General features: G+C 46.2%; 1 protein-coding gene across 4 annotated transcripts; it reads left to right on the forward strand.

Moving 5' to 3' along the window:
* The first annotated feature begins 1,321 nt into the window (after positions 1 to 1,321).
* On the forward strand, positions 1,322 to 27,429 carry CTPS1 (CTP synthase 1). Of its 4 annotated transcripts, none has more exons than XM_017670689.3 (19): positions 1,323 to 1,472; positions 4,708 to 4,886; positions 6,359 to 6,529; positions 8,738 to 8,838; positions 9,616 to 9,732; positions 12,104 to 12,187; positions 12,675 to 12,755; positions 16,008 to 16,159; positions 17,330 to 17,462; positions 17,832 to 17,920; positions 18,749 to 18,843; positions 19,521 to 19,583; positions 21,223 to 21,266; positions 22,518 to 22,614; positions 23,686 to 23,741; positions 23,845 to 23,941; positions 24,462 to 24,606; positions 25,117 to 25,208; positions 26,571 to 27,429. In XM_017670689.3, exons 2-18 carry the CDS (start codon positions 4,721 to 4,723, stop codon positions 25,199 to 25,201), a joined length of 1,776 nt encoding a protein of 591 aa, XP_017526178.1. In that variant the 5' UTR covers positions 1,323 to 1,472; positions 4,708 to 4,720; the 3' UTR covers positions 25,202 to 25,208; positions 26,571 to 27,429. The 4 variants fall into 4 exon arrangements, with proteins under 4 accessions (XP_036858267.1, XP_036858268.1, XP_017526178.1 ...); XM_073233745.1 differs by having other exon boundaries at positions 26,665 to 27,429; XM_037002372.2 differs by lacking the exon at positions 23,845 to 23,941 and having other exon boundaries at positions 1,322 to 1,472.
* The last annotated feature ends 62 nt before the right edge of the window (positions 27,430 to 27,491 follow it).

The raw sequence follows: 27,491 nt of genomic DNA on the forward strand, positions 1-27,491 counted from the left end.
TGGGAATCTATTTGTTTGAGTCATTTTCCTGAAATATAAATCTGATCATGTCACACCTTTTCTTTAAATCCTTCAAAGAAGAGATACAGAACTTGTGACAAATTGCTTCTAGGGAAGCAAGCAGAACACTGGAGTACAGGAGCAAGTATACCCTTGTGTTGTGTTTGGAGAAAAAATATTAACCATGTGCATGTATTTACTATTCAAAGAAAAATAAAACCCCCTCCTCAAAAAATTATCTATGGCTTCCCACTGCCCTTAGGAGGAAAAAAATCCTTAATTTGGTCTATAATGCCCTGCATGGTTGGCCATGTTGACCTCTCCAGCCTGGTCTCAAACTCTCCCTCTGGTTGGCTCTCTCCAGGGCAGGCTACACTGGCCTTCCAGTCCAGCGGTGCTAGGCTTTTCCTGGGCCTTTGCACAGGCTTTTCTTTCTGCCTCACTCATTCTTACTCCCACCTCTCCCTTTTTCTCTTCCCACTCTCTTCCCTTTCTTTGCCAGTAAACTTCAGGTCTCAACCTTAAAGCCACTTTTTCAGGAAAGACTTCCTTACCTGCATCCCCAACCCCCATCAGACGTGGTCACTCCCCTCACTGGGCGCTCACTCCCCGGCACCAGGCCCCCCAGCGGCAAGCACTTAGGAAAATCATGATGAGGTGTAATCAGCTGATCAGTTTGCCTCACTTCGTAAGTAGACCTAGGATAGAGTCCCTTGGGGCCCAGCAGAGCATGTGGCACACATTGGGTGCTCAGTGAATGTTAGCTGGATGAAACTGTACGTCTCTGGGCCCTCGTTCATCTAAAGCCACCGCTGTCAGGACAGGTGTGGGGAAAAGGAGCTGGATGAGGAAGGAGCCGGTGAGGAGTCACTTTCTTGGCCTTGCCTTTCAGAGGCCCGCGGTGGCAACTGCCGGCGTCCCTTGGTGCAGAGGGCGCGGAGGGGGGAGATGGGTTGGGGTCGCACCACAGGAACCATGAGCATCATGCTCACAGGGTTGGACGGTTCAGAGACGCCGTGGGATGATCCAGCCTCCTCTAGAAGGCTGTTCGGAAAGCGGGCTGGGCCCAGGCGGTGGATTTGCCAGGTGTGATTCCAAAATCAGTCTCTTCCCCCTCAAGAGAGGAAGCTTGGACCACTGTAACAGACGCTGAGAGGCAGAGACGCCAGAACCCGCTCGGTCTTGAAGACCTGCGCTGCCCAGGCGTCGGCACCGGGGAGACTAAACGACAGCCGCAGCGGCTGGAACTAGTTTTTGCCCCGCGCCTGCGCACTCGGGGCCCCGCCCCGCCCCGGGGAGGGCCCGCGCGCCAGCTCCGCCCCCCGCCTCTGCGTGCGCACCGCCTTGAGCCCGCCTCCATGAAATACTGCCGGGCGCATGCGGCTCGGGTGGTTCAGTGGCTACCCGGGTCCCAGTGTTCGCGTTGCTCCCCTTGCTCCTTAGCAGACGACAGGATCAGAAGCCGGCCTCAGGTAAGCTGACTCCAGGGATTCCCGGGGTACTGTTCTCCCGTGCAGGTATCGGCGGCGCGAGCTGAGCCCGGCGCCGGACAGCCACACCGCTGGCTGACAGACACCGCTCGCACCAATCAGGGTGAGGTGACTCGCCGGCCTGCCCAATGGGCTGTGTGCCTAACTGGCGTGGGGCGGGCGGCCAGACCGGCGAGAAGCCGGCTCCCGCGCGAGGGGCCCCGTGGCCGGGCGCTCCGGGAAGACTGGCCGCAAGGGGCGTCGTGGGGCGGCGGGAAAGGCTGTGGGTCTGGGCTGCGCGGTCCGGTAGCGTCCATTCAGCGCGGCCTAGATCGGCTGACCGAGGCGCCTGGGAGGGCACGTGGGACCGATAGGACCGTAGAGACGCGGTAGTCCCACCGGCCAACCCTCCCCGAGCAGCCCCGGCGGCTGCCGCTGCATTCGGCCTGCCCCAGGCCACCCCATCCCGCTTCAAGCACGGCCTTAGCGTTACCAGGAGGCGGCTCAAGGTCCGAGACAGGCCTGCTGCGGTGGGGGATGGTAAACTGGCCGAGGCCCCCCTCGGGCGCGCCCCGACTCCCGTGGACGGGAGGGGCCTTGCAGTTAGCCGCGCCCACAGCCCCGCGTTGCAATCCTCACGGCTCCACAGTAGGCCCTCCGCTCCCAGCTCCCCAGACCGGAGTGAGGATGCTGCATTTTAAAGTTATCCTTGTTTGCATGGCGCACTTAACGTCCACACTCATAATTTTGAATCTTCAGCAGTGCTGTGACCCAGACGATGCAGGTGATTCGCATCCCGATTTCATGGAAGGAAGGACCCAGGCTTCAGGCTGCTGAAGTGACTTGATAGGTCTCAGGACACAAGTGGTGGGGATGAAAGTGGATCTCACACATTTAACAAGAAAAAGCTTTTTTTTTTCATCTTGAATTCTGTCGCATTTTGATTTATGTTACTACTGTTTGAAAACCTTCCGGTGTCTCCAGCACCTTCAGAATAAAATTCAGATTGGGCATTCAAGCTTCCATATATGCTTTCTCCCCTTGCCTACATTTCCACACGGTTTCTCACTGTCTTCCCCTCCCCCACCACCCTTCTCCACCATCTTTTTCTTGGCCCCTCTTCTGTCTTCTGTAGATAGCCATCACCTTCCTGCTCACTGTGTCCTGTTTCCCATGCTTCAGGTCACGCAGTCAGTCCAGGGCCCACTGCAAGTCTCAGGTCAACAAAGCCGGACCCTGAATCCTCTCCCCTCCCAACTTCTCTCACCTTCCTCTGCTGGGTCTTGGCCGTTCACCCTGGGCTTGCTGCTGAATGCCTTCTGCCCTCCATTCCCCGTTTGTGGCTTCTACTTCCCGCCATCACTGGATTACTCATTTATCTGTAAATGTTTTGTCTCTGTAACTGGACTGCTAGCAACTTGACGTATGGGCCCAGGTTTGATTGATGTTGTGGCTCCCAGAGTGCCTAGCACAGCAGTACTGCCACAGTGAAGGTGAGTGGCTGAGCCCCGTGAGCCTCCCTGACCTGGCCCATGAGCACATTGGGGTATTTATTGCCGGAAGTCTGCAAGAATGAATCTTCCCTACAGAGAGGTGTTATTACCCTCTTAAGAGTAAAATTGGAACAAATCAAATGCAAATAGTTGAAGTGACTCTTCCATAGAGTAACCTGCTCTGTAACCCACTTGGGGTGGCTGAGGAATTTCTAGGAACATCTAAAATTCAGTCTGGGAGACCAGGGTATAGGTTCAAGGATATGTCTGCGTAGGACATATCTAAAATGTAGCCAAGTCTGGTATTCATGTGTTATTAAGGAACGTTCAGCTGTGAGCTGACAGAGCAGTGTTTCCCCCAAATATTAGGAACTTGGGGTCAAATGAGTTTGGGGAAACTGCATACTGTATACCCTTCTGGGGAGATGGCAGTGCATGTCAACTTATTAAAGGCTCCCAGAAGTCTCATTAAATAAACCAACTGAGTGTATAACCAGTATTTCTTTGATTTATCTATCCATAAATCCCTTTTTGGGGATCCCAAGTACATTTTGCAGAAACCAGAGAGCAGGCTTTTGGGAATGTTGCCATGGGTCAGGTGTCTTCCTTGCTGTCTGAAGGGAAGTCATTCTGAGCACTCTTAGGTCTTTGTCTCGAGTGTGTTCATTCCTGCCCTGGGAGGAGAATGCTTCAAGCAGATCGCCCCCACCTCCTTGTTCTCCTCCTTCCTTTCTTAAGCTTATTTTTATTGTAATTTGGCTGCACATGAAGTGTTTCTGGAGGAGGAAAATGCCCTGACCCTGCCAAAGCAAGCATTCTCTTCCTCCTGGTGATTGTGTTTCTCATTTGGATCACATTTGGGTTTTCAGACCAAATGGTTTCTGGAGCTCTGGAACTGGGGGCCAGTGATCAGTTCTCCCTGGTGAGCCTGTTTCTCTGCTGTTTGTGCTGTTCTATGGTGTTCCATCCACCCCTTTTATTTCCCGTCATGTCTCTTCCACCCCTTGCCACAACCCACTGCTCTTTGGGTTTAATCTAATCAGTCCTGTCTTTGCATCCTCTGCCCATTATGTCCTTCATCCCAGTTTGTTATCTGATGTCCCTTTCCTTGTCTGTGTCTCTTCATGGCATTCCTGGGAGAGAGTGCTGGCCAAGAGCGACTTACTACTAAATTACAGAAGAATTACCTTTAAGAAAAAGATGTTTAGGTTTAACTGCGACTCCTCTTAAATGTTGAAGTTCTTCTGTTCATTCTGTCTTCAGTAGCCTGGAGAAGCTGTGTTTTCTTGGTGATAACAATCGTATTTAGCCAGAGACATTTTCCCTTTCTCTGGAGATCACAGTGCTCACCCAGGATTGAATCTGTTTCCCCATGCAGCGGAATAGTGAAGCACCTGCTCGGTGTCCCAGTCCTGCTGGTCCTGCTGGCCATGTCAGCTAACACTTGGCAGAGCTCTGGTTTTCGTTTGTTTCTTTTTTCCTTTTTTCTTTTCAGGTTGACTTTCAAGATTGTTAGTTGTCAAAGCTCTGAACAAAAGCCGCCTTATTTGATGAGCAGTTATTTTCCAACTCATTGACCAAAGCCTTTCAATGATCAGGAAAACGTTTGTTAGAAACTGCTAAAGCCACGCGACAGGGAAACTGAGGCACCTAAAGGGTGCACAGCTACCATGTGGCAGAGCCAGCATTTGAACCCAGATAAGCTTGATTTGTTGACATTTATTTATCTGTAATTTTTCTTCCAGGTCAAAAAGCAAAATGAAGTATATTCTAGTTACTGGTGGTGTTATATCAGGAATTGGAAAAGGAATCATCGCCAGCAGTGTGGGCACAATACTGAAGTCATGTGGTTTACACGTAACTTCAATTAAAATTGATCCATACATTAACATTGATGCTGGAACATTCTCTCCTTATGAGCATGGTAAGCAAAATGCACTCTTTCTTCTTTAAAAATAATAATTGCATAGTACGTGGAGGAACATGTCAGCCCTTGGAAATTGTGTGTATAACATAACTTCCATGTCCTGCCTTCTGAAAAGGTCCTTAGTGTAGCAGTGTGGTGCTTTCCTCACCCAGCCCGAGAAGCTGCCGAAATCTTAATAGGCAATATAGTGATAGAGTCTAGAGGTTTCTGTAATAGAACTAATGGAAATGAGTTTGGTGCCAGAATGAAAGTTTGTCCCTTTTCTTGAAACAAAGAAATCTGGCGACATAATAACTTTCTCTAAATACCTGAGAAGAGGGATTATCTGTATTCTTTGTGGCTCCCATCTTTAGCTGTAGGATTGGGGGAAAGAAGTAAGGAAATTAATTTTGGCCAGGTATAAGAAAGGTCTTTATAATAAGCAAGTGCTCTCCAAGAGTGGGGTGACCAACTTAAGAAACTGGGTTCCTTTCAGTAGTGGTATTTAAACAGGGGCTAAAGGACCACTTTGTAGGACCACACATAGATACTGGGCTTGGGTGATCTGTAAACCTGAGATTCTGTTTTGCTAACAGTAATAGAAACAAGCAAATTTCAGATGAGTGAAAAGTTGAACCCATTAAAGAAGGTTAAGAAAGTAGCACTTTGCTTGTTTGTTATTGCCCAGTATTTATCAACAGTATGACGTATACCCATGTTTGAATTACCTAACAGGTTACTTGCTCAAAACTGGGGATAGATGTACTGTAGAATGTATGTCTTAAGTTTTAAGGATGAGTGTCTTTAGAGCAAAAGTCCTTACATAATAAATACTGTCAGGAAAACACTAACAAACAGAGCAATATTTCATACACAGTTCTTGAGCTGGGGACGAACTGTCTCTCCGAGGGGGAAAAATAAGACATTTTTTCCTTCCCTATTCTTGAGCTTGTCTTCTCTTCTGATGGTAGGAAGGAACCACTCTGGGCACATGTCTGGAATGATGTTTCAAGGAATGAATGTTAAACAAAGGAATGGGAGAAACTGCAGTTTCGCAACTTTGTTTAGGACTAAAGTATAGCCCATAAGCTAGATTTTATAATCAGCACGATCTTTTTATCTTGTTTATGTTTTGAATCAAATCATACTTGTCACACTTTAAACCTTTCTCTGCGCAAGTAGAAGACTGTTCAAGTTTCTTTCTCTTTAGGCAGCAGATAGCAGCCTTCTGTGAAATCCCATATATTTAAGCTGTAATTTCCTTCCATCCCATGCTACTTCCTAACTCTTCCTGCTCTGAGACTGAGGTTGTTGATAGACTTGAAGTATGCTATTACCTTTTTCTTCGTATCATTTTCTAGAAGGAAATTTCTCTGCTTCATATCAGAATAATGCAGATTTTGTCCTGTGGGAGTGTTTATATTTTGAGGCTGTGCCATATGGCATATGTATTTTTCACTCAGCCTAACCATTTTCATTGTTCACCACAGGTGAGGTTTTTGTACTGGATGATGGTGGAGAAGTCGACCTTGATCTGGGTAACTATGAGCGGTTCCTGGACATCCGCCTCACCAAGGACAATAACGTGACCACTGGAAAGATATACCAGTATGTCATTAACAAGGAACGCAAAGGAGATTACTTGGGGAAAACGGTCCAAGGTAATACCTGCGAGAGGTTGGATCTTTTTTCTGTCTTAAAGGTTTAAAAATCCTAACCGGTTTAATTTCTTTTTCATACAAAAATTTACTTTTGATGCAATTTCAGCATGAAAGCATTGAGGTGTTGTACTGAAATATGCTTTCAGTTAAAAATTTTGGGTTGTATGGCTGTATACTTAAAAAATAATTTGAAGACACCTCCACTGCTCTGTGATTGGCATTGAAGCTGTCAGCCCAGTGGCCTGATTGGAGTCCAGAGAGGGGCTGTTTATGCAGTGATGAAGGCAACTAGATTAGGGCAGGAAGCCTCACTCTGTGTGTGTGCGCGCGTGTGCATGCATGTGTCCTACATGTGGACTTAACTGTGCACAGACAGTGATAAGGGAAGGACCGTCCACCGTGCGCATCAGCTCTCAGGCTGGTCACCTGTGTGTTTCTTTGCTGTGTTGGGGTTTGGCACAGTGTCTATTTGAGAAAGGTGCTGCTTTTAAAAAGGTGCTGGAAAACCACTGGTCTAGTGTAATGGTACAAGTCCAAATTTTAGGGCTTGCTGAACAGGGGCTTTCATCTGAGTGGAGAGAGGAAATGTGCTTTTGGCTTGAGGCTAGTGAACTGAAAGCTGAGGGTCACACTGGCAGCTGGCTCTGATCTGGGGCTGCCCTTGCCAGATTCTGGGGTAATCGGGTCACATTGAGATCTTAGCTTTGCCACTTAGCAGCTTTGTGAACGTGGGCAGATTACTAACCTCTGAGATCTGGTTTCCTTTTCCATAAAAGAGAGGTAATAACAGTACCCACCTCTCTGGTTGTTAGGGGATTAAAGGAACTAAGTCAATAAAGTATTTCTCTGAGTTCCTGACACGCAGAAAGGGATCAATCAGGAATTACAATGTTCTTGGTCATACAGTGTATTGTTCTAGGGCACTACTGCATTCATTTATTCATTCATTGACTACGAACTGCAGCCAGACCCTTGGTGATGTGGGGAACAGGTGACAAGACCAGCAAGGCTGGGCCCCCCGTGGGAGAGTCAGATGAAACAAGGGGGCTGGTGGGCGCCATGTGGGAGGTGAACAGAGCAAGGAGAGAGTGGTGGGGAAAGCCAGGCTGGACAGGGAGCCAGGGTGAGTCTCTAGGAGAGGACATTCGAGCTGAGAGGCCAGCCATGGAAGAGCAGAAGAGAGGGCACAAAAAGCTGCAGAGGGCTTGGTCAGGGAATGGGGAGACTGCATGGCTGATGCCCAGTGATCAGGGGCATGGGTGGTTGGAGAGGAGAGGGCTGCAGCCAGGTGGCACAGGGCCTTCTGGGCCATGGCCTGGAGTTTGGATTTTACTCAGCAGTGGGAAGCCAATGAAGAGCTTAAACCTGGATTATGAGCTCTGATTTGCAGTTCTTTAAGAAAATCACTGTGGTTGCTCTATGTGGGATAGATAACAAATACTCCACTGCTTGTTATGTAGTGAGTTAAACCAGTAATCTTTGCCCCTTCGGAACTTGCTTGCTGAGCCCTAAAACTAAGATTGAGGTGTTCAGCAGTATAGCCTTTAGTGAGCGCTGACTTGGTAGGCACTCCACTTAGTATTTTACCAGTGTTACCATAAAATTTCTACCACTTTATCAAGTAGAAGCTATTATCTCCACTTAACAGCCAGGGAAATTGGGCTTCAGAATAGTTGAGTAATTTGCCCGAAGGTCCACACCTAATGAGCAGTAGAACTGAGATTTGAATCCAGACATCCTGGCCCCAGATGCTGTGTTCGTGACCATCTGCTATACTGTACTGTCTCTGTGCAGTGCATCCTTACCCTCTGGTAAACTGGAAGCTAATGGAACGGGGTCATTCCTGGAAGAGCACCTGGGTCCGGGTATAAAGTGCCCACCTTCTGCTGTAAGTGCTGGAGGGCAGCACATGCCCTGTCGTGTTGTTGGGCACCCTGGGAAGACTCTGCCCAGGACCATGCACTCTGGTGTGGTCGGGATGCCCCCGGCCTTACACCCTTGCGGTGCTTTCAGAGCAACAGTCTGGGAACCTGGACAGGAGGTCACCGGAAGTGTGAGCCCAAAGATTTGGCAAGGCTGTTTCAGAGTGGTCTCAGAAATACTTTTATGACCCCACTGCTACCCCAGGCAGAGAGGACAGAAGTGTGTGGTCATGGTGCCCCCAGGGCTGACCAAGTGGGAGTAACATACTTCTTTGCTCTCTCCCAGTGGTGCCCCACATCACAGATGCCATCCAGGAGTGGGTAATGAGACAAGCATTAATACCTGTGGATGAAGACGGCCTAGAACCTCAAGTGTGTGTTATTGAGGTTTGTATGAGTCTTTTCTAAGTTCCATGATTCCTGCATTTGTGACCTGGTGTACAGCTCACCTCTTTAGTCAGCCATTGATAAGACAATGCGCAGGGAAGCCCTTGATCCTCCCATTGCACTGTGGCAGGGTAGTCATGTGGAATGGCTGTGCCATTGAAAGACATACTTTGTCCAAGTGGTTCTCGTTTTTCAGCACATATTCACTTGTGTGGACTGAACCAGTAAGAGTGACGTGACACATGTTCATCTCTGGAGAAGGGCTGCCTGCCGACCTTCGGCTTCCCTCCGGCAGGGACGTTCATTACTGTGCATGAGCCCCTCTTGCTTTCAGTTTCTGAGCTCCTGCTGTGCCGATCCCAGCTGGTGGATCTCAGTGTTCCTGTGAAAACAGGGGACTCAAAAATTCCAGCAGTTTGTTTATAACTGATGCTTTTTAATACAAAAATTATTTGTGGCCAAGTAGGTAAGAGTCAGGTTTCCTTGTTTTGTGACTCATACAATAGAATTCCTAGTGTATCTTCTTTTACTTGACTTTTTCTTAAAAGTGTAGAAAGATCCTTGATAACCTCGGGGAATGGCGAGCCGGTCAGGAAAAAAAAAACCTAGCACCAAGAAATGTCTTAATTCCTGTTAACCGACATTATATGGGCTCAAAGAGTCCACATTACACTGTTACTGACGACTGAATTGAGAGGACAGGGTGCAGTTGCTAGGAAATGGACCTGTTAGAGGAGGGTGTAGTGCTTAACCTCTAAAATCACTTTGTTCTTTTAGCTCGGTGGAACAGTGGGAGACATAGAAAGCATGCCCTTCATTGAGGCTTTCCGTCAGTTCCAATTCAAGGTGAAAAGGGAGAACTTCTGTAATATTCACGTCAGTCTAGTTCCTCAGGTAAGGCGTTCGAACTTTCACTCCGTGGGGATAGAGAGGAGGGAGAAAAGAAAGGAAGTTTCTCACCCGCTCTGTTAGGAAGCAGGGAAAAAAGAACTTTTTAGTGAATTTGAAATTATTATAATGATACTTTTTCAAACTATCAAATGGAAAACATTTGGAAAGTTAATCAGGGAAATTACAGTGCAAGAAGGTAAATTGAACATGTCCGTTTTTCTTTACTACATGGTGAAGCCCCACAATTAGAGTGGAGGATTTTTTTTAAGATAAAAATTCACAAAGAGAAATACAATAATAGGAGTCAACAATAACAGCAGTTAGGAAGCCAGAAGCTGCTGAACATGTGGAAACTGACTTAGCGGACCTGGGAGAGCAGAATCATTAGGCTGCAGCAGGAAAGCAGAGAGGCAGCCTTGTTGGCCCTGCAGAGTCCCCAGGGACTGAGAACGGGCAGCATCAGGCACCTCTGGCGGGGCGGTGAGGGTGGGGCTCATGATCATTGCTGTTGCAGATTCACTGCCCTAATGGGCACAGCTGAGCATCAGCCTTCTTTTGTCTTGGGAGAAGACTAGGCTTTTCTCTGGAGAGGGATTCTGGATAAGCAGATACAAGGGACAGTTGAACTGAAAACATGGGGGTTAAGTGTAGTTTTGTGTTGTTGAGACACCCTACCTTCTGCCACTTGGTTCCCAGAATCATCGCAACAGGCTCGGACCTTCCAAGTACGATTCGCCTCTGGGGTATATGACTAGCCCAGGAGAAAACACACTACCCTCAGAACTCCCCCAGTGAAATAGGTCAGCCAGATTCCCACAGGGAGGACCCTGGGGGACAAACCCATCCACTCACACAGAACTTGCACTTAGCTTTTAAGTATGAGCTGGCAGCCAGTGACCACCAGAGCTTTGGAGAAAGCAGCTAACATGCAAGAGATCAAAACAACAGAAACAAAGAAACTGAGAGGAACTTGAGGCTTTGCAGGGAGGAGGAGACCTAAACAAAAAGCAGGCTATCTTTACTAGCCTGAGAATTAAGAGGACATAATCTGCATCCACTAAACAGGAACTGAACACCCTAAAAAGGGAGCATTTAGATAACAGAAAAATTTTTGGAAATTAAAAATTGAATAGCAGATGTGAAAAACTTAAGGGAAGAGAAGTTGAGGAAATGCCCCAGGAAGTAATACAGGAAGATGAGCAGATAGGAACTAGAAAAGAAGAGGTAAGAAAATTAGAGGCTGGAATTAGAGGCGTTCTAACATGCAAATGATAGAATTTCCAGAAGATAAGATGAGAGAAATGGAGGAGGGAAGTGTGTTCTGAACCCGGGATTAACAAAACTGCCTCACAGGCCAAATCAACCTACCCTCCCCACACCCCACCAGTTTTAGAAAATAAAGTCGTATGGAAATACAGCCATGCCCATTTATTTGTGTATGTCCATGGCTGCTTTTGTATTGAAACAGCAGAGTTTAATAGTTGTGACAGACTGTGTAGCCCACAAAACCTAAAATACTTATTATCTGGCTCTTTATAGAAAACTGTTCTCATCCTTTGGTCTAAACAATTCTAGGAAACTTCTAGATAAGTTTCTAGATTGAAAGGGCCCTCTGAATGCCTAGCATATCGAATGAAAAATGACCCAAAGCAAGGCACATCATTGTGAAATTTCAGAATAATGGGGCAGACATTCTAAAAGCCTCTGCAGAGAAAAATTGAGACTCAGTGTGGCATGCAACTCCTCAACAGCACTTCTGGAAGCTAAAAGATAGTGAAGCTTGTTCCTTAGAACTTCTTAGGGAAGATTATGTCCAATTTAGTATTCTAGACCCAGCAAATCTATTCTTTAAGTGGGAGAGGAGAATAAAGATTATTTAGCACGTAGAAAACTCGCGTACCAAACAAAACACCAACCAAGAAAAAACCAACATTTGGACTAGGAAGGGAAAGTGTAATGCATGGTTTAATAGTTGATGGTATTTAAATACTCAAAAATATGTCAACACTGAAGAGGGATCATGAGGTAGGGGCTGCGGGCGCAGTCTGGGTGCCCGTACAGTGGAAGGAGAGGGCACTCCTTGTCCAACAGGGAAACCGAGAGAAATGCCTCAAGCTAAGTTTGCAATAAAACAGGAGAATCACTTAAGAGTGGAAGGGCAGCTGTCTCCAGAGTCTGGAAGGGGAGCTATGAGGATGGATGAGCTTGTAGGGCTGTTTGACTCTTAAAACATATTCATGTGTGACATTGACGGAAATAAAAACTAGATAAATGATCGAATTATCCATTTCCCTGTTAAAAGGGGTTCAGGGAGTCATTGAAAATTCTTTATCCCAGAGAAATTAACTTTTTTTTTTTTCCTTTTGTAAAATAGCCAAGTTCAACAGGGGAACAGAAGACAAAACCCACCCAGAATAGCGTTCGGGAACTCAGAGGGCTTGGGCTTTCCCCAGACCTGGTAAGGTGTTGTGGCCCCCTGGGGGAGCATGGTCTTATGGTCTTACTCTTCCAAGGCAGACACGTTTCCTCAGCCTTTGTTTCCTTGGCGTGCTTGCAGCTGATGGCGGAGAAGGTGTAGTGCTTTGACCTGGGGCGGTTTACAAAGATGTTGGTCCCTGCCATGCAGGAGGCTGTGTCTTCTTTCTTCTCGCCAGTCCTTTATTCTCCTTTTCCTTTACCCAAGGACAGTAATGCGGGGAAGCCCCAGTTGGCTGTTTTTGTTTCATTAATCTGTCTGTTCGTTTGTATTGCCATTCTTTTAAATTTCTCCAGTTTGGGATTTAGGACTGTCGGTTTTGAAAACAGGTAATTGTTTATGTGCATTATGTGAGGAGTTCACATTTTCATCCAGCTCAATGTGATGTCTATTTTAATTTCTATCCGGAGAAAAACCCAACTTGGTAGTGCCTGCCCTCTATCTAAATGTCTGATTTTCTCAATGCTAGGTTGTGTGTAGGTGCTCAAATCCTCTTGACACATCAGTGAAAGAAAAAATATCGATGTTCTGCCACGTTGAACCTGAACAAGTAGGTAGACATGCTGTTTTTACATAATCATTTTTTGCTTCTAATTATCCTGAAGTCTCTTACCCAGTTTCATGAGGTTTGTTGTGATTTTATAATTTGAGACAGTAAATGGTTCCTGGGAAGAACTGAAACCCATTGGCTCTGTGATTCTCCATGACCTTGGTTAGCTCTTGTGATTCCCTGGATGGACTTCCAGCTGTCCTGCCTCTTCTCTCCCCTCTCCTTGTGTGATTCGCCCCTGCTGAGTGGGGGTCCCTCTCTCCCTGTCTGGCAGCCGGACACACTATTGTCTGAGGAGCTTCCCCTGTCAAACCTCAGGGTTAGTCCTTATCTGGGTGACGTGTGTGACTCACAGGTGCTGATGGTGAGTCTGCCATACTGCCCCTTAGCGTGTGTGTGTGCATGTGTGTCCATGTGTGTCCGTCCGTGTTTGTCTCCCCTCCCAGACTTTGAGCTGCTTGAGGGCAATGGTCATCTTATATGCCTGATGCCTGGCATCTAAGGTATTGTAGGCTCTAAACATATTTTAGTCTTTTTTTAACTTGTGCTAATGGAGGGTACCTCTGGTACAGGAAGTTCAAAAATTTGGAACCTGTAACATACGTAAGCGTAGTGCACAGGCATAGACATTCTGGTGATGGTAAGTTGGGATTGGGGCTTTGGTTGGGTTTAGCTGAGAGAGTCGAAGGGAAGCTGAGGTCAAGGAATTTGTGGTTAGGAATTGGATGGTTTATTTGACTTCCTAGATTATTCGAGGGTCAGGAGACTAAGCAGGAGAGCCCAGCTGGCCTAGAGGGGAGAATGAAACAGCAGGGTTAAAATAAGGGAAGCCCATTTATAAGAAGCCTAGGAATACCGAAGTGAATATAAAATAATCAGAATCATTCGCCTGGCATCGAAGTGCACAGAGCAAGAGGAAGGCCTTTGACCATTGCAGAGGCTGTTGGCCTCTCCATGTCCATGACGGCACAGGCTCCCAGGTATGAGGGTGGCCTGGGGCTTGAGGTCAGTGTTCCCAGCTGTGATTCCTGCGCGAGGAGCTCCGTCAGAGGCACTCTGCCTCATCTGAAGTACAGATCTTCCTTGATTTAGGATGGAGTTACATCCTGGCAAACCCATTATTAAGTTAAAAGTACTGTAAGTCAAAATGCATTTACTACACCTGACCTACAGACACCACAGCTAAGCCTAGCCTACCTTACTAAACATGCTGTGAATACTTGGATTAGCCCATATTAGGGCAAAATCATCTAAACAAAGCTTATTTTATAATAACGCATTGAATAGCTCATGTAGCTGATTGAATACCGTACTGAAAGTGAAAAACAGAACGGTTGTATCTCTCGTTCAACCTGCATTTGCGAGGCTGATGGGGAGCTGTGGCTCACTGCCACTGTCCAGCATCATCAGAGAGGATCCTAGCGCATATGGCAATCCTGGGAAAAGATCCAAATTCAGAGTGTGGTTTCTATTGAATGTGTATCACTTTTGTACCATCATAAAGTAAAAAAATCATAAGTGGAATCTTTGTAATTCAGAAACTGTCTGTTCATGGATCATCAGAATAATTTACAAATAATCTTTTATCATATGCATCACTTATTTTAGATATTTCTATTCTAGCTAGTGGAGGTAATTCAATTCTGTAATAGAATAGGTTGTCATTAAAGTTATTCACTATTAAAAATGTGAATTTAACAGTGGAACTCACTACATGAATAGATTAAAGGAAAAAAGATCACCTCAGTGGATGCAGATTTATTAAAAAATTGAATTTAAAATCTTTTGCCTAATTTTAATTGGGTTGCTTATTTTATTGAGTTATAAGAGTTCTTTATACTTAATGTCTTAGCAGATACATGATTTGCACATTTTTTCTTCCAACTCTTGTCACTTATCTTTGCATTTTCTTGATGGTGTCTTTGAGGACACAAAAGCTTTTGCATTTTGATGAACTCCAGTTCATCCATTTTTTTCTTTATAGATTGTGCTTTTGGTATCACATCTAAGAACTCACTTTAAACAAGGTCATGAAGATTTTCTTGTATGTTTCCTTCTAGAAGTTTTACAGTTTTAGTTCTTAACATTTAGGCCTAGGATCCATTGTGAGCTAACTTTTATGTATAGTAACTTCCCAATAAAAGTTGAAATTCACCTTTCTGCCTGTGGATATCCAGTCATTCCAGCTCCATTCGCTGAAAGGACTGTCCTTCAATAATATTCTACAATTTTCTTTATAAAGTTGCTTTTTATATTTATTTATCTTCGTAAAGTCGTTTTTTTTAGATAGGTATTCATAATTATGATTGGCATACCCTATTCTATTTCCTGATTAGATATGACCCAGGTATCAGAAACCCTGCTAACTTCTGCTCATTGATCTCAAGCCTAGCAACCTTATTAAAGTTCTGTTAGTTCTGATTGTTTACCTGTAAATTCTCTTGGTATTTATGTATAAATAATAATATTGTATGTAATTAGTGGCAATTGTTAATTTTCCAGTTCATATACACTTTTTTCCTTATTTAATTGTAATGGCTAATATCTCTAGTACATTAATGAATAGAAATAGTGATAGTGGTCACTTCTGCCTTGTTCCAGAATTTAAATATTAAGCATTAATATTAAATATCAAACCAAATGATGTTTGCTATGGGGTTTTCATATTTTCACATTTCCTTAATATAATCCTAATTTACCAGCAATTTTTTTTATGAAGTGGTTTTGGATCTTTATTAAATCTGTATCCACTGAGGTGATTTTTTTTCCTTTAATCTATTCACTTACTGAGTTCCACTGTTAAATATTCTAGTGCAGTGGTTCTTAAACTCAGCTTTAAAAAATACTGATACCTGCTTCCTACTCCCAGAGATTCTAATTTAAGTGGTGTCGGGTGCAGTGTGGGCCTGTGGATTTTTAAAAGCTCCCTCAGGTGATCCCGAAGGATAGCCCATTTTGACCACCATTGTTCTTGGGACAAATTCCACGTGGACATGAATTTCTTTTTAAACTGTATTTGTGGTTCAGTTTGTGATTTTTTTTTTAAAGGATTTTTGCATTCATCTTCACAAGAGATTAGCTACTAATTTTCTATTCTTGTGTTGTTTTTGGTAATTTATATTTTTCTAGAAAATTCCCCTTCTTTCTGTTTTCAAACGTTCTTTTCCCAAAGTGCTGTGAGTAGTAGGAAGCTCTTGGCCCAGTAAGAGTTTGTTCGTGTTTATTAAATAACCTTTGCTCATTTTTGAACAGGTGATCTGCGTCCATGATGTCTCATCCATCTACCGTGTCCCCTTGTTATTAGAGGAGCAGGGCGTTGTGGATTATTTTCTTCGAAGACTTGACCTTCCAATTGAGAGGCAGCCACAACAAATGCTGATGAAGTGGAAAGAGATGGCTGACAGGTTTGCCTCATGCCAGGGAGCTGGGGTTCTTGCTACCTTTCTTTTTCTTTGTTTTTTTTTTGCAGGGGCCCATGGAATTCAACTCTCACTTGTGCTGTCAACTCATGTTAGAGAAGGTCTTAATGATAGAGAAGTTAAGAAGGCTCTCAGCCCTCACGTAGTTGCATCATGGACGAGGAAGTCCTGGCAGAGCTCGCCAGGCCTCAGGCTTCAGGGAGGTCAGATTACACACCCATCACCCTTGTCTCCCGTGGACCTGAGAACCCATGCAAACAGGCTTCCCAGGGGTAGTGGGTGAGCCCCCACTCCCTGGCCCACACAAATGGCTGACTGTTGCTGGAGCATTCCCGGGTCCATCCCCAATATCTGAGCTGGGTTTAGGAAAATGCCATCACCCCACACCAGGAAAGCATCAGTAAGAGTGTCCATACGTTTCTCCTACTGCCAAAACTCATCACTTTGAGAACTGTTTCCATTGCACTGTCCTCTTAAAGCTCTGTGATGCTCTCACCTCACATCACAGAGCTTCACGAGCACCTTGAGCACTAGATGTGCTGTATTGTAGTTGCAGGATCAGTAGGGCAACACCCCTGAGCATTTGGGGAGGGAACACTCAACAATTTGTCCGTGACACTTGTTTTCGTTTTGTCATTTTTTTTCTGTCTTTGCACATTTACATGTTTGTGTGTAGCTACAAACATGGCACACAGGTTTATGAGCTTTTTTCATAAAATGCTAGAAACCTTTTGCTCTGTTACTAATTGTAGTTTAGAATGAAAAATGTTAATGCATACGGGCTATCATGTGAGTCTCCTGTAATTTATTTGACTATTCCCTTCTTTCCATTCACTCTTGTGAGTTGTCTTTTCACGTCTGCCCTTGTGAGTTGTCTATTCACATCTGCCCTTTGGAATTTTAATTTTTTAAACACCAATTTGTGTGAAATTTGAAGCCATCTCTTTGTGCTGGGTTCTCAAATCCTACTTATTTACAAGCCTGCCATGTGGACCTGAAAACTGCTTCCAGTTTTCTGTTCTGTACATAGAACTCAGATGATAGCTGTTGCCATTATATACTTCCCAGACATGTTTTCCTCTTTAGAAGGCGATTTGAATTTCATGGTGGAATGGAGACTGAATAATTTGGTGTTTCTTGATTTCCGTTTGATAGATATGATCGCTTGCTGGAGACCTGCTCCATTGCCCTCGTGGGCAAGTACACCAAGTTCTCAGACTCGTATGCCTCTGTTATTAAAGCACTGGAGCATTCTGCACTGGCCATCAACCACAAATTGGAAATCAGGGTAAGGAGGATTGGCGCAGCTGAGGTGTGCACGAGGAAGCCTCTGTAGCCTCGTAGATGCTGCAGCCATGTCTGCTTTGTATTTTTGGAGCTCAGAATTTCTTTTTAGGGATAAAGATGGTTTATGGTTGGCTCCTGTCTTTGGGAGAACAGTGGAGCATTCTCAGGAAATAGTGAGGGGGAAAGGTGGTCAGGGAAGAAGCTGAGGGAGAATGAATGCTTGAATCTGAATATCAGATGACTGAGCAAAACTGTACCGTGGGAATGGGGGAGCCCCACTGGAAATTTGGATATTACTTGGAAACTATGAAAGAATGCGGCTGTGGAGTCATGAGCCTACTTTTCTTCTCCCCCTTCTGAAAAACTCCAGTATATAGATTCTACGGATTTGGAGCCAAGCACCTTACAGGAAGAGCCTGTGCGCTACCACGAAGCCTGGCAGAAGCTCTGCAGTGCCAAGTAAGTGGTAGCCTCACTACCTTTGGCTTCCAGGGTTTTTGAGCTGTTTCAGGCCAAAGTGCTGTGCCTCCATGTGCTAGTCTAAGTCATCTCCTTTTTAAGCATCTTCTAATTATGGGAAAAGATTATATACTCTATGACTGAAGTCTTAACAAAAATTCAGCTTTTCAGTGTAGTTGAAGAAAACTTGTCATTTTGTTGCTATTTGCTGTATGCGTCTATTGATGAGGCTTATTTAAAGATTTTGCATCCAGAACATTTGAGGAGTATCCATCAGTAGAGTCTCATAAATTGTTTTTTGCTGCTGTTTAAACTAATAAAAATTAGCAAGAATTTCTAGTTTAGTGGAACAATTGAATGGTATGGAGCCCTGCAACTGTGACTGAGACCCTAGGTCAGTGTGGCAGTCTGAGCTGATGGAAGGCCCCCTTCCTACACAAAGGAGCACTTTAAGTCATGAGGTAAAAAACTGCATTTGTTATTTATACTAAAAATTACTAAAGAATTTGTGCCTGGGACAGATGTTGCCCTGTCCTCCAGTTATGTGTGCTGGAATCCTCCAGTTATGTGTGCTGGAGTACTCCAGTTATGTGTGCCATCCCTGTTTTACTTGTTAGCAGCATTTTGTAATGTTGCTAAGAAAAGCCCATGGCTTTGGGTGCATCTTCTGAGTTCAAATATTTATATACACTCATTGGCAGAGTCCCAGCAGCCAAGTGGATGGAGGAGCTTCGTGACATCAGTGTCTTGGAAATGGCTCCTTGGGTGCTTCCTGTGGGCTGGGCAGATGGGAAAGGGCATTGTGCTGTGGTGTGCTTTCTCTTACAGTGGAGTGCTGGTTCCAGGGGGATTTGGTGTTCGAGGGACAGAAGGAAAAATCCATGCAATCTCCTGGGCTCGGAAACAGAAGAAGCCTTTTTTGGGTAAGGAGTAGGAAAGAGCAAGAGAAGGTAACACGTGGGAGCCTGTAAATAAAACGGAGATTACCAAAACCAAACACCGATGCTGTCTCTCTAGAGAGCAGCTCAAATAGAAGCCTTTTTGGTTCTGTTTGGGAGAAATTCAAACTCTCCTTTAAAATGAAAAGTTTGAGCTTGTGAGCTATGTGCGGATGCCATGGAATTTTGAGAGAATGACATAGCTAGTGGGAAATCTTGTCCATTTATTGAACCCAGCTTGTGGCTGGACACGTGAGACTGAGTTTTACATCCTCACGTGTACACTACGTGACTATAATTGGACAAAGTGATTTTGGTTGCTTCCTGGTGCTACAAATTTTAGTACTTTTCAATTTGATCAGTTGTAAATGGGAACTTAATGAGAAAGGGTAGGAAAACTTGTATTTTTAAGTACTGAATAGAGTGTTGCTTATTTTTAAAATGGAATAACTTCCAAACCTGGAATCTTCATGCACTTAGACCCAGGTTTTGAAATCTGATATAGATAAAATATAGCAGGGAGTGTTTGTTTATAGCAGGAAATTATGAAAGTTTGTAATTTTGTGAACAAACAGGGTGCAAAGTCCGTGGCAGGCTGATGGGCAATGTGGGAGCTGCGTTTTCAATAAAACTTTATCTGTTCTTTCCCCTCCATCTGCAAGGTGTGTGTCTAGGAATGCAATTGGCAGTAGTTGAATTTGCAAGAAATGTACTGGGATGGCAAGGTAAGTGTCCATTTAAAAGCTTGTTAAGGTCTTGCTGAAGTCTCTCCTGGAGGGTGTGAAGCCTGGTGCCCACTGGGTTATTGGAGGCAGTGGAGAAGGACAGGCCTAGTTTCTCAGGACCTCTTGGGGCGCAGTAAGGGGGAACGGCCATGTTTACTGAGGGCAGGCACGGCTCATCTGTGCAGACCAGGGAGGAGGGAGCACAGCTGAGCAAGCAGCTTCAGCTCCACCCCGGCACTTCCTGCTCTGGACACTCGCACTTCCATAACCATGGCCACCATTCCTGACTGATGCCGGGTGAGAAAACTGGCCTGTGAGGCTGTGCGGTCATTGTGAACTTTGCCTCTGGAGCTGGTCAAGCCTGGGCTCCAATTCTGACTTAATCACTTATTAATGATTTTAGATGAGTTACTTATCCTTTCTCGGCCTGTTTCTTCTGTGAAAGGAGCGCTAATCATACCTGTTTCACACAGTTGTAAGAATTAAATGAAGTAATGCACGTCCCAGTGCAGTGCCTGGCAAACAGGAAACAGTAACACGGCTCTGTGCCTGGACCACCCGAAAAACTCAGTTATTTCCAACAGCAATTGTTATTTCTCAGTATTCTGTGGGCTGAGGGGCTGCAGCTGGGTGGTTTTCGTTCCCCTGTGGTATATCCAAGATCACCCTGCCCTGCATTCAGTTCTGCTTAGTGGGGACATCGAGATGGTCTCTCCATGTGGTGCCTGACTACATGTGGTGGCTCATCATTCACTAATTCAGCCTAAGCTCCTCACAGTGGGCGACCTGCCAGCTTCCAAAGTGACAGGCCCACTGTGCAAGCACCTACCAAGCTCACTCATGCCCTACTGCCCAGCCTGAGTGGAGGAGGTGAGCCCACTCAGCTGGATAGGCAGTGTGCCCTTTAGTTCTGGCTTCCGAGCTCCTGGCAGGCATCGTCTTGCCGCCCACCGCCCTAGAGCTAGCCCTCTGGGCAGGCCATTTCCCAGCTGTGATCTCCTGCCACCCACTTGGGTCCCCAGGTTGGCGAGTGACCTGGTGATGAGCTTTCCTTCAGTTGGGACCTGGCCCTGGCGCCCAGGAGGGGAACAATAACTAGCACATCACATAGAAAGAACTTGGTTCTTTAGTGATCTTGCTTCTTATGGTTAGATAGTAAATTCAGTGAAAGATAGAATGGTTATTTGGGTTTCGAAGTCCATTAATTTTTGAGTTAGCTTCTGAGTGAGGCAGTCATTTAATATAGTACATAAGATGCTGAGGATGAAGGAAATAGAGAAAAAGCAGTATTTGCCCATCTTGAAAGAGATATTCTGAAACAAGAAGTTAAAAACTTGAGAACAGTGTAAGAACCATTATAAAGATGCATCATGTAAATAAGGATTATTCACTTATGCCATTGATTTTGATTTTCCTATTTGGTATAGCTTGACTTCCCAGTTATAGATTTAATGGAAAAAATTCACAGGTGTTTGTGTTGAGTATTTTGCATCTTAAAAATGTTATCCCTCGTTTTTATTCTGATCACTGAATGACTTTAAACTGAGGAGGGAAATTGTGATTTAGAGCTTAGGAATGGAATTTTTAAATCAGTTTTGTTTTTGACTGTTTTCCTACTGTAAGTATTTTGATTTTTCAGATGCCAATTCTACAGAGTTTGACCCTAAGACCAGTCATCCTGTGGTGAGTCCAGTGTTTGAGCCTCCATGGGGCTTAGAAGGGTGCGGAAGGGGTGTTGGGTGTTCATCAGTGTGACTGATGGTCAGAGACGGGAAATGGGGCGTTCAGTCCAACCCAGAACACCCTGGGGTCCTGCACTTCCAGACCTCCCAGTAGGAAGAACTTTAAGTTTTCATCTTGTAATTTCTCACTGCTCTTCCCAGTCAGCGAGGGTGGTTCCTGACTGAAGCAATTCCCCACGCCTGCTCCATTCAGCTGCCAGGAGCACTCTGTACCAATATGATGTGAGGCACTTTGATAGGTTATTGCTGTGTGCCAGGCACTGTTCTCACCACTTTATATACATTAATTCATTACTCCCCAGCAACCCTGGGAGGTGGGCATATTATTAAAGGACTGCTGGGTGATAGCACTGATATGTTTAGTCGTAACCAAAGCTTTTCAAGGCTGGCATACCGTGGGTTATATCCTGTCAGAGGAATGTGGCTCATGGGGGAGGGTCAGTGCCTTTATTATTATTTGAATCCCCAGCCCAGGGGTGCCTGGCCTGCTCCTGATGCCAAGGATGCTGTGGTAATCTAGGTGGACAAGGCCCTTGATCTCAGCACTTAAACAACATCAGTCTATGCTGACCTACAATTGGCCTTGGCTGACACATAAGACCTCAGAAGGGAAAGAACACAGGTTTGGGGTGTGGAACCCTGGGGTGTGGCTCAGCAGGGCACAGAGAAGTCCCCTGAAGTCAGAGGGTGCTCAGAGGAGCAGGGGGTGAGTGGGGACTGAGACTGTCCTGGCTGTGGTGCCTCAGCCTATCTGTTCCATAGACTTTCGCGGAGCTCCTGCCAGGACACGTCGAGCCAGGAACAGCATCCCTTTCCTTTGAGCAGCTGTCAGTCTAGTGGAGGAGATGTGTCTTAGCACATCCAGTTGTGTACCCATGTTGTTGTGCGTCTGTCTTGGAACGTGCTACAGCCCAGTAGCACTTAGGGTCCAAAGTGCCCGGGGCAGGACGGCCAAAGGAGGGAGCAGCTGTCTGGTCCTGCAGCTCATGAGGCCAGGCTGAAGGGTGAAACCACTCCCCACAAAGTTGAAGGTGGTTACTGGGAGGCACTTCCAAACCTGGGACACATCTCTTCTGAGTAAAGGCTGGGGAAGTAGAGCCGCCTCACAGGCTTGTGTCACTTGGTGCAGGCGGTCGGTCGCCCGTCGGAAGCCAAGTTTGGTAGAGCATGTTTGTTTTGTGAACATCTCCAGGTCATAGACATGCCAGAGCACAATCCCGGGCAGATGGGCGGAACCATGAGGCTGGGCAAGAGGAGAACCCTGTTCCAGACCAAGAACTCAGTCATGAGTAAGAGCTGCCTCCCACTGGCCCAGCCTTCAGCTCAGCGCATCTAGCGTGTGCATCTTGGAGCGCTGCTGGGGCTCTGAAGAGCCAGGCTGGCTTTTTTGGTTTTGTTCTTGGTTTTGAAGTCCTTCCCTTCCCTTCCGAGTCATCTCTTTTAGGATGTGCTACAATAGCCAGAGAAGCAGTGTGGCTCTCAGGAAGGCCACAGGCAGTGCAGTCAGGTCCTGCGGCCCCCAGGTGTGGACAGCCGCCAGAATGAGGCCGTTAGGTGAAGTCCATGGTAGTCAGTTACTTTCTTGCACTGTTACATTGAACCCTATGAAACTGGTAATGTTGGTGATTTTTGTCCCACAAAAATGGCAGTTTTATAGGGTTCAACCTAAATGGATTTTATTCTAAAAGTGCTAAATGGGTGCTAAAGAGCTAGTGAACATTTGGGAGGAAAATATTTAAGAAAATCACTGTATTAGATTTTATTTTCTTGCCCACTGGCAAATTTTGGTCTTAATTAGCAGGGTGTTTTGGGAGCAGCATAGTTCTGAGTTACCTGAGTAGGAGATCTTCCAGTCCTTGCAACACTAATGTTCTGTGGACTCGGGTTCTCACCTGGCAGCCGCACCGGGGTCTGTAAAGCAGCCTGTCTGCAGATGCAGCGAGTATCTGCAGGCAGCTCCCCGCTGCTGAGCAGCCAGACAGCTGTGACTTAACTGCCTGGTGCTGCCCCAGGGTTGCCTGTGTAGCTCCTTCAAGGTCTCCCTTGGGTTTAGGCCTTTGGTACATCCTGATGTTTTCCAAGGCGGTTTCCCACTGAAACGTGCTTCCACACTGTGACCCCGTGTTGGAGGGTGGCAACAGAAGCCCGTTTCCACATGGTTTGTGGTCAGGCAAAGCCCAGCAATTGGCCTAACCTGTGCTGCTATGAGCCAGGTGGCTGTGGTTGGCAGGAGAAACAGAAATGACTTTGGAAAGGCCTGGCTATGTAGATGGTACAAAATAAACTGGAAGTCGCATGTGGTTGTGAGTAGGTTTCTTTTGTGAAACAGAAGCCTTTACATTGTTGTGCTTTTTTGCCAGGGAAACTCTACGGCGATCCTGATTACTTGGAAGAGAGGCACCGCCACAGATTCGAGGTGAGGATTTGGGCTGTGTGACCTTTAACATTTTCTGCTTTCTGATAGTCTGGAAATGCAGTAAGCTGAGTGGCCAGTAAAATTATTCTTCATGCTTTGACAGGTAAATCCAGTCTTGAAAAAGTGTTTGGAAGAGCAAGGCTTGAAGTTTGTTGGCCAAGATGTTGGGGGAGAGAGAATGGAAATCGTGGAGCTGGAAGGTGCTTAATGGGCAGTCACATTTTAATGGAAAACTTAGTAAGGTTTTCTTGGCATGTGGGAAAATATAAAAATATTGTTGCCCCCTTGACCTAACAGTTGGGAAGCAGCACTGCCCTGTGGTGAGGGTCTCTGCATCCCTGGGAAGCATGTCCTTGTGGAAGCCATGTTCCAGAGGCATTGCCTCCACCTCCGGCCACAATGTCTTGTTCTCCAGAATGAGAACCTGGATGTGCTACTTAAGCTCCCTTCTGATCAGACCTAACTGCATGGCTCCATCCTGTGGACGTCTGGGGAGCCGGGGGCAGGAACCCAGGGAGGAGACCCCCTTCTGCCAGGAGGGGTGGCATGCAAGGGAGAGGGTGTCAGATCTCCTGGGCCTTGTCACTACCTTCCCCCAGGTTCCAGCTGAGAAGCTATTTCCAAGTAATGTTAGGGTCTATGGAAATGTGAAGCACTTAACAGGATTTTCTTCTCAGCTTTTACATTTTATGCATACATACTTCTGCATTTCTGTTTCAGATCATCCCTTTTTTGTTGGAGTTCAGTACCATCCTGAGTTCCTGTCCAGACCCATCAAGCCTTCCCCACCCTACTTTGGCCTCCTTCTGGCCTCTGTGGGGCGGCTCCCGCATTACCTCCAGAAAGGCTGCAGGCTCTCCCCCAGGTGGGGTCACTTCTCTAGTCCTCAGGGGGTCACTGGTTCATACCAGTGAGCCGTCACACTGTCCGTGATCAGCGGAGTGTCCTCTCCTAACCCAGTGTTTTCTGAGGCTTCCCCTGGCATGGTGGCCAGGTCCCACCCCCCCGCCCCACCTGCAGCATCTGGGGCCCAGGCTCACATTGGGCAGTAGGCTCTTATGGTCCACAGGGAACTGATTTTGAGGGGTGTTGGCCATGACATGGGGGGATTTCATGCCCCGTCTCGCTCCCTTTGGAACCAGTTAGTGACTCTGAGTTGGTAGTTAGAGTCTGTGACTAACGTATATGTTGAACATGTATCTTTTCCAGTTAGAAGAAAATCCCTCTATGGCTTCATGCTAAATACTGTACCAGAGAGTCTTTCTGACTTCTGCAGTGTGCAGACAAGTGTCCCTGTGGTGATGGGGGTGAGAAAATCGGGGGAGTCAAGCCAGTTTTTAGTGGGGATGATGAAAAAACCCTCTGCCTTCCACAGGGACACCTACAGTGACAGAAGTGGGAGCAGCTCCCCTGACTCTGAAATCACTGAATTGAAGTTTCCATCAATAAATCATGACTGATGGTAACGTAAGTGAGATTTTAAGCATTAGTGTTTGTTTGTTTTAATGGTGATAACATTAGAATTGCAAGAATATTAGGAAATCTTAGTGCTGAAAATTTTATCTGCCAGAAAAATGGAAGTGGTAAGGTCAGTGTGGGCACCAAATGGGGAGGCCCCCTCCTAGTCCCAGTGCACCTCCCCGCCCTGCATGGGGGTGGTGGGGGTGGGGCGGTGAGGGGATGCTCATCACTGGGCAGTTGTCTTTATTACTGACTGCTTCGTCCAGGAGCCAGTCTGAAATCTGGGGAACTAGGTTCCTAGGCCTGTTTTTTCAGGTAGCCATAAACTTGGAGGTCTTGAAGGAGGTGACAGGTGTATAAAGTATGTGTCATGTTTGCAGAGCCTCAAGCTTCCTTCGGGAAGCACTTTAAAACTGAGAGATCCAACATGCAACGCTTTAACGCTGATTGCTGCCTACTCTGGAAATTCCTTATGACCCAAACAGCCATTGAACAGATTTGGAATGTTTGTCTTTTTAGTGACGGGGTTTGTGAGTTTATCAAGTGCAGTAGCTGTGGGCACTGCTGTGAATTGTAAAGTCCCATTAAGATAACTGAGCAAACTGAGTCAGCGCAAGTACACATTCTGCTGGTGAGAGTATCAGAAAGAGCTTAGGAGTGTCAGTCAGGAATCTGGGGTCTGAAAGGAGAACCAGGGAAGTGGTGTAGCCCCATGTAGGGGAGGTCCTGCCACTGGTAAGGTGAGCTCCCGTGAGGCACACGCAGCTGGCTTCCCTGAGGCCTGCACACCTCGCGTTCACCACCAGTGGTCCCTGTGCTGCACAGGTCTGCTCTGACTGGCACATGACCTCCCCTTCCTGCCTTGGTTTGTTAGCCCCCTGGCCTGTGACCTTAGCTGGATGGGGGTGTGAGAAGTAGCCTCCTATCAGGAGAGGACTGGTTACCTACTCTGCCAGCTAAGCACTGAGCACTGATGGACCCCTTAATTCTCCCCCAAACAGTTTGCTCTAGGCTTTTGGATAAGCTAAGAAGCTGCCATAAGGAGAAAGGAAGCTACCAGTAAAAGGGTAGCTGTTTGGTCCATTTCTGGGATTTCTAACCACCTTGCTGAGTGGAGAGCTCCCTATAGGAGGCATGGTAAGAGGCTGTGTGCTGTGATAAGAACACTCACTCGTGTTGCAGTGGAGCCAGAAATCCATTTGAGGTCCTGAAAATGCATGGGGACCACAAATCTAGCTCTGATTACTGCTATCAGGCTCCTACTGCTGGTCTTCCATGAAGAATAGGCATAGCTGACTACAGCAGTGGGCTATACATTCTAACTTTCCTACTTTACATCACGTAATTGCTAACATGTTTTTTTAACAGGGTGATTCTTCAGGAGAGTCTTCGGACTTAGAGAGTGTACAGCTTTTATTTGACACTCAGCTTGACACTTCCTTTAAATTATGTTTTTATTAAGATTATTTTGTTATGGGGGAAGGTATTTGGAAGACTTCGTGACTGGGACGTCCCATCACGAGAATCGGCTTCTACATGGCATGGTGTTGACGCCCCCCCTTGGCAGTCCTGGGGCCTCTCAGGTACGGAGCCATTGTCTGGGCAGGAGCAGATGGCGTCTGGCTGGCACAGCGCCCATCAGTCACCTCGCTTCTCCAACTACCTCACGTCATTGTGGATTTGAGTGTGTATCCATTGCCTCCCCTTGGATGCCTTGACCATCAAAGAAGTGTGGACTTAGCATGGGGAGGGATCATTCTACTTAGTGCTTACAACACATGGTGCTGGAATCCTGAGGGCATTGCCTTTTTCCAAAGCAGTGAAACCAGAAGCAAAGCCTCTGCCTGCCCGGCACTGGCTGGTACTCATCCAAAGAGACAGTCAGTTTGGTGTCACATGAAGCAGCGAGAAGTGTGTCTCTCAAGTGTGAGTTTAGAATCCCTGCCCTTGTGCTTCTCTTCCTGGGGATTGGGAACGCTCCTTGCATCAAGGGGTCACTTAAAAATGAACAAAGAATCTGTTGGGACAACTGCTTCTAGAATCCTCTCATGTATAGACAGCTTTGCTCGAGGGGACTTTTTCCTCAGAATGGTGTTACAGCAGTTGGAATGCAATGCGGAAAGCTGTTATCTTAATGTGGTGTAATGAGGCACAGCTGTGTGCCCACTGTGTTCTGGCTGGACTCGGAGTGTACTCTAACTTAAGAAATAAATGATGCAGAATAAGAGACACACTTTGTTTGTAATGCTCTGTTGCGGCCGGATGCAAAGTGGCTGAGCACAGATGTGC

Source organism: Manis javanica, chromosome 4, assembly GCF_040802235.1.
Source record: "Manis javanica isolate MJ-LG chromosome 4, MJ_LKY, whole genome shotgun sequence".
Taxonomy (NCBI): Eukaryota; Metazoa; Chordata; class Mammalia; order Pholidota; family Manidae; genus Manis; species Manis javanica.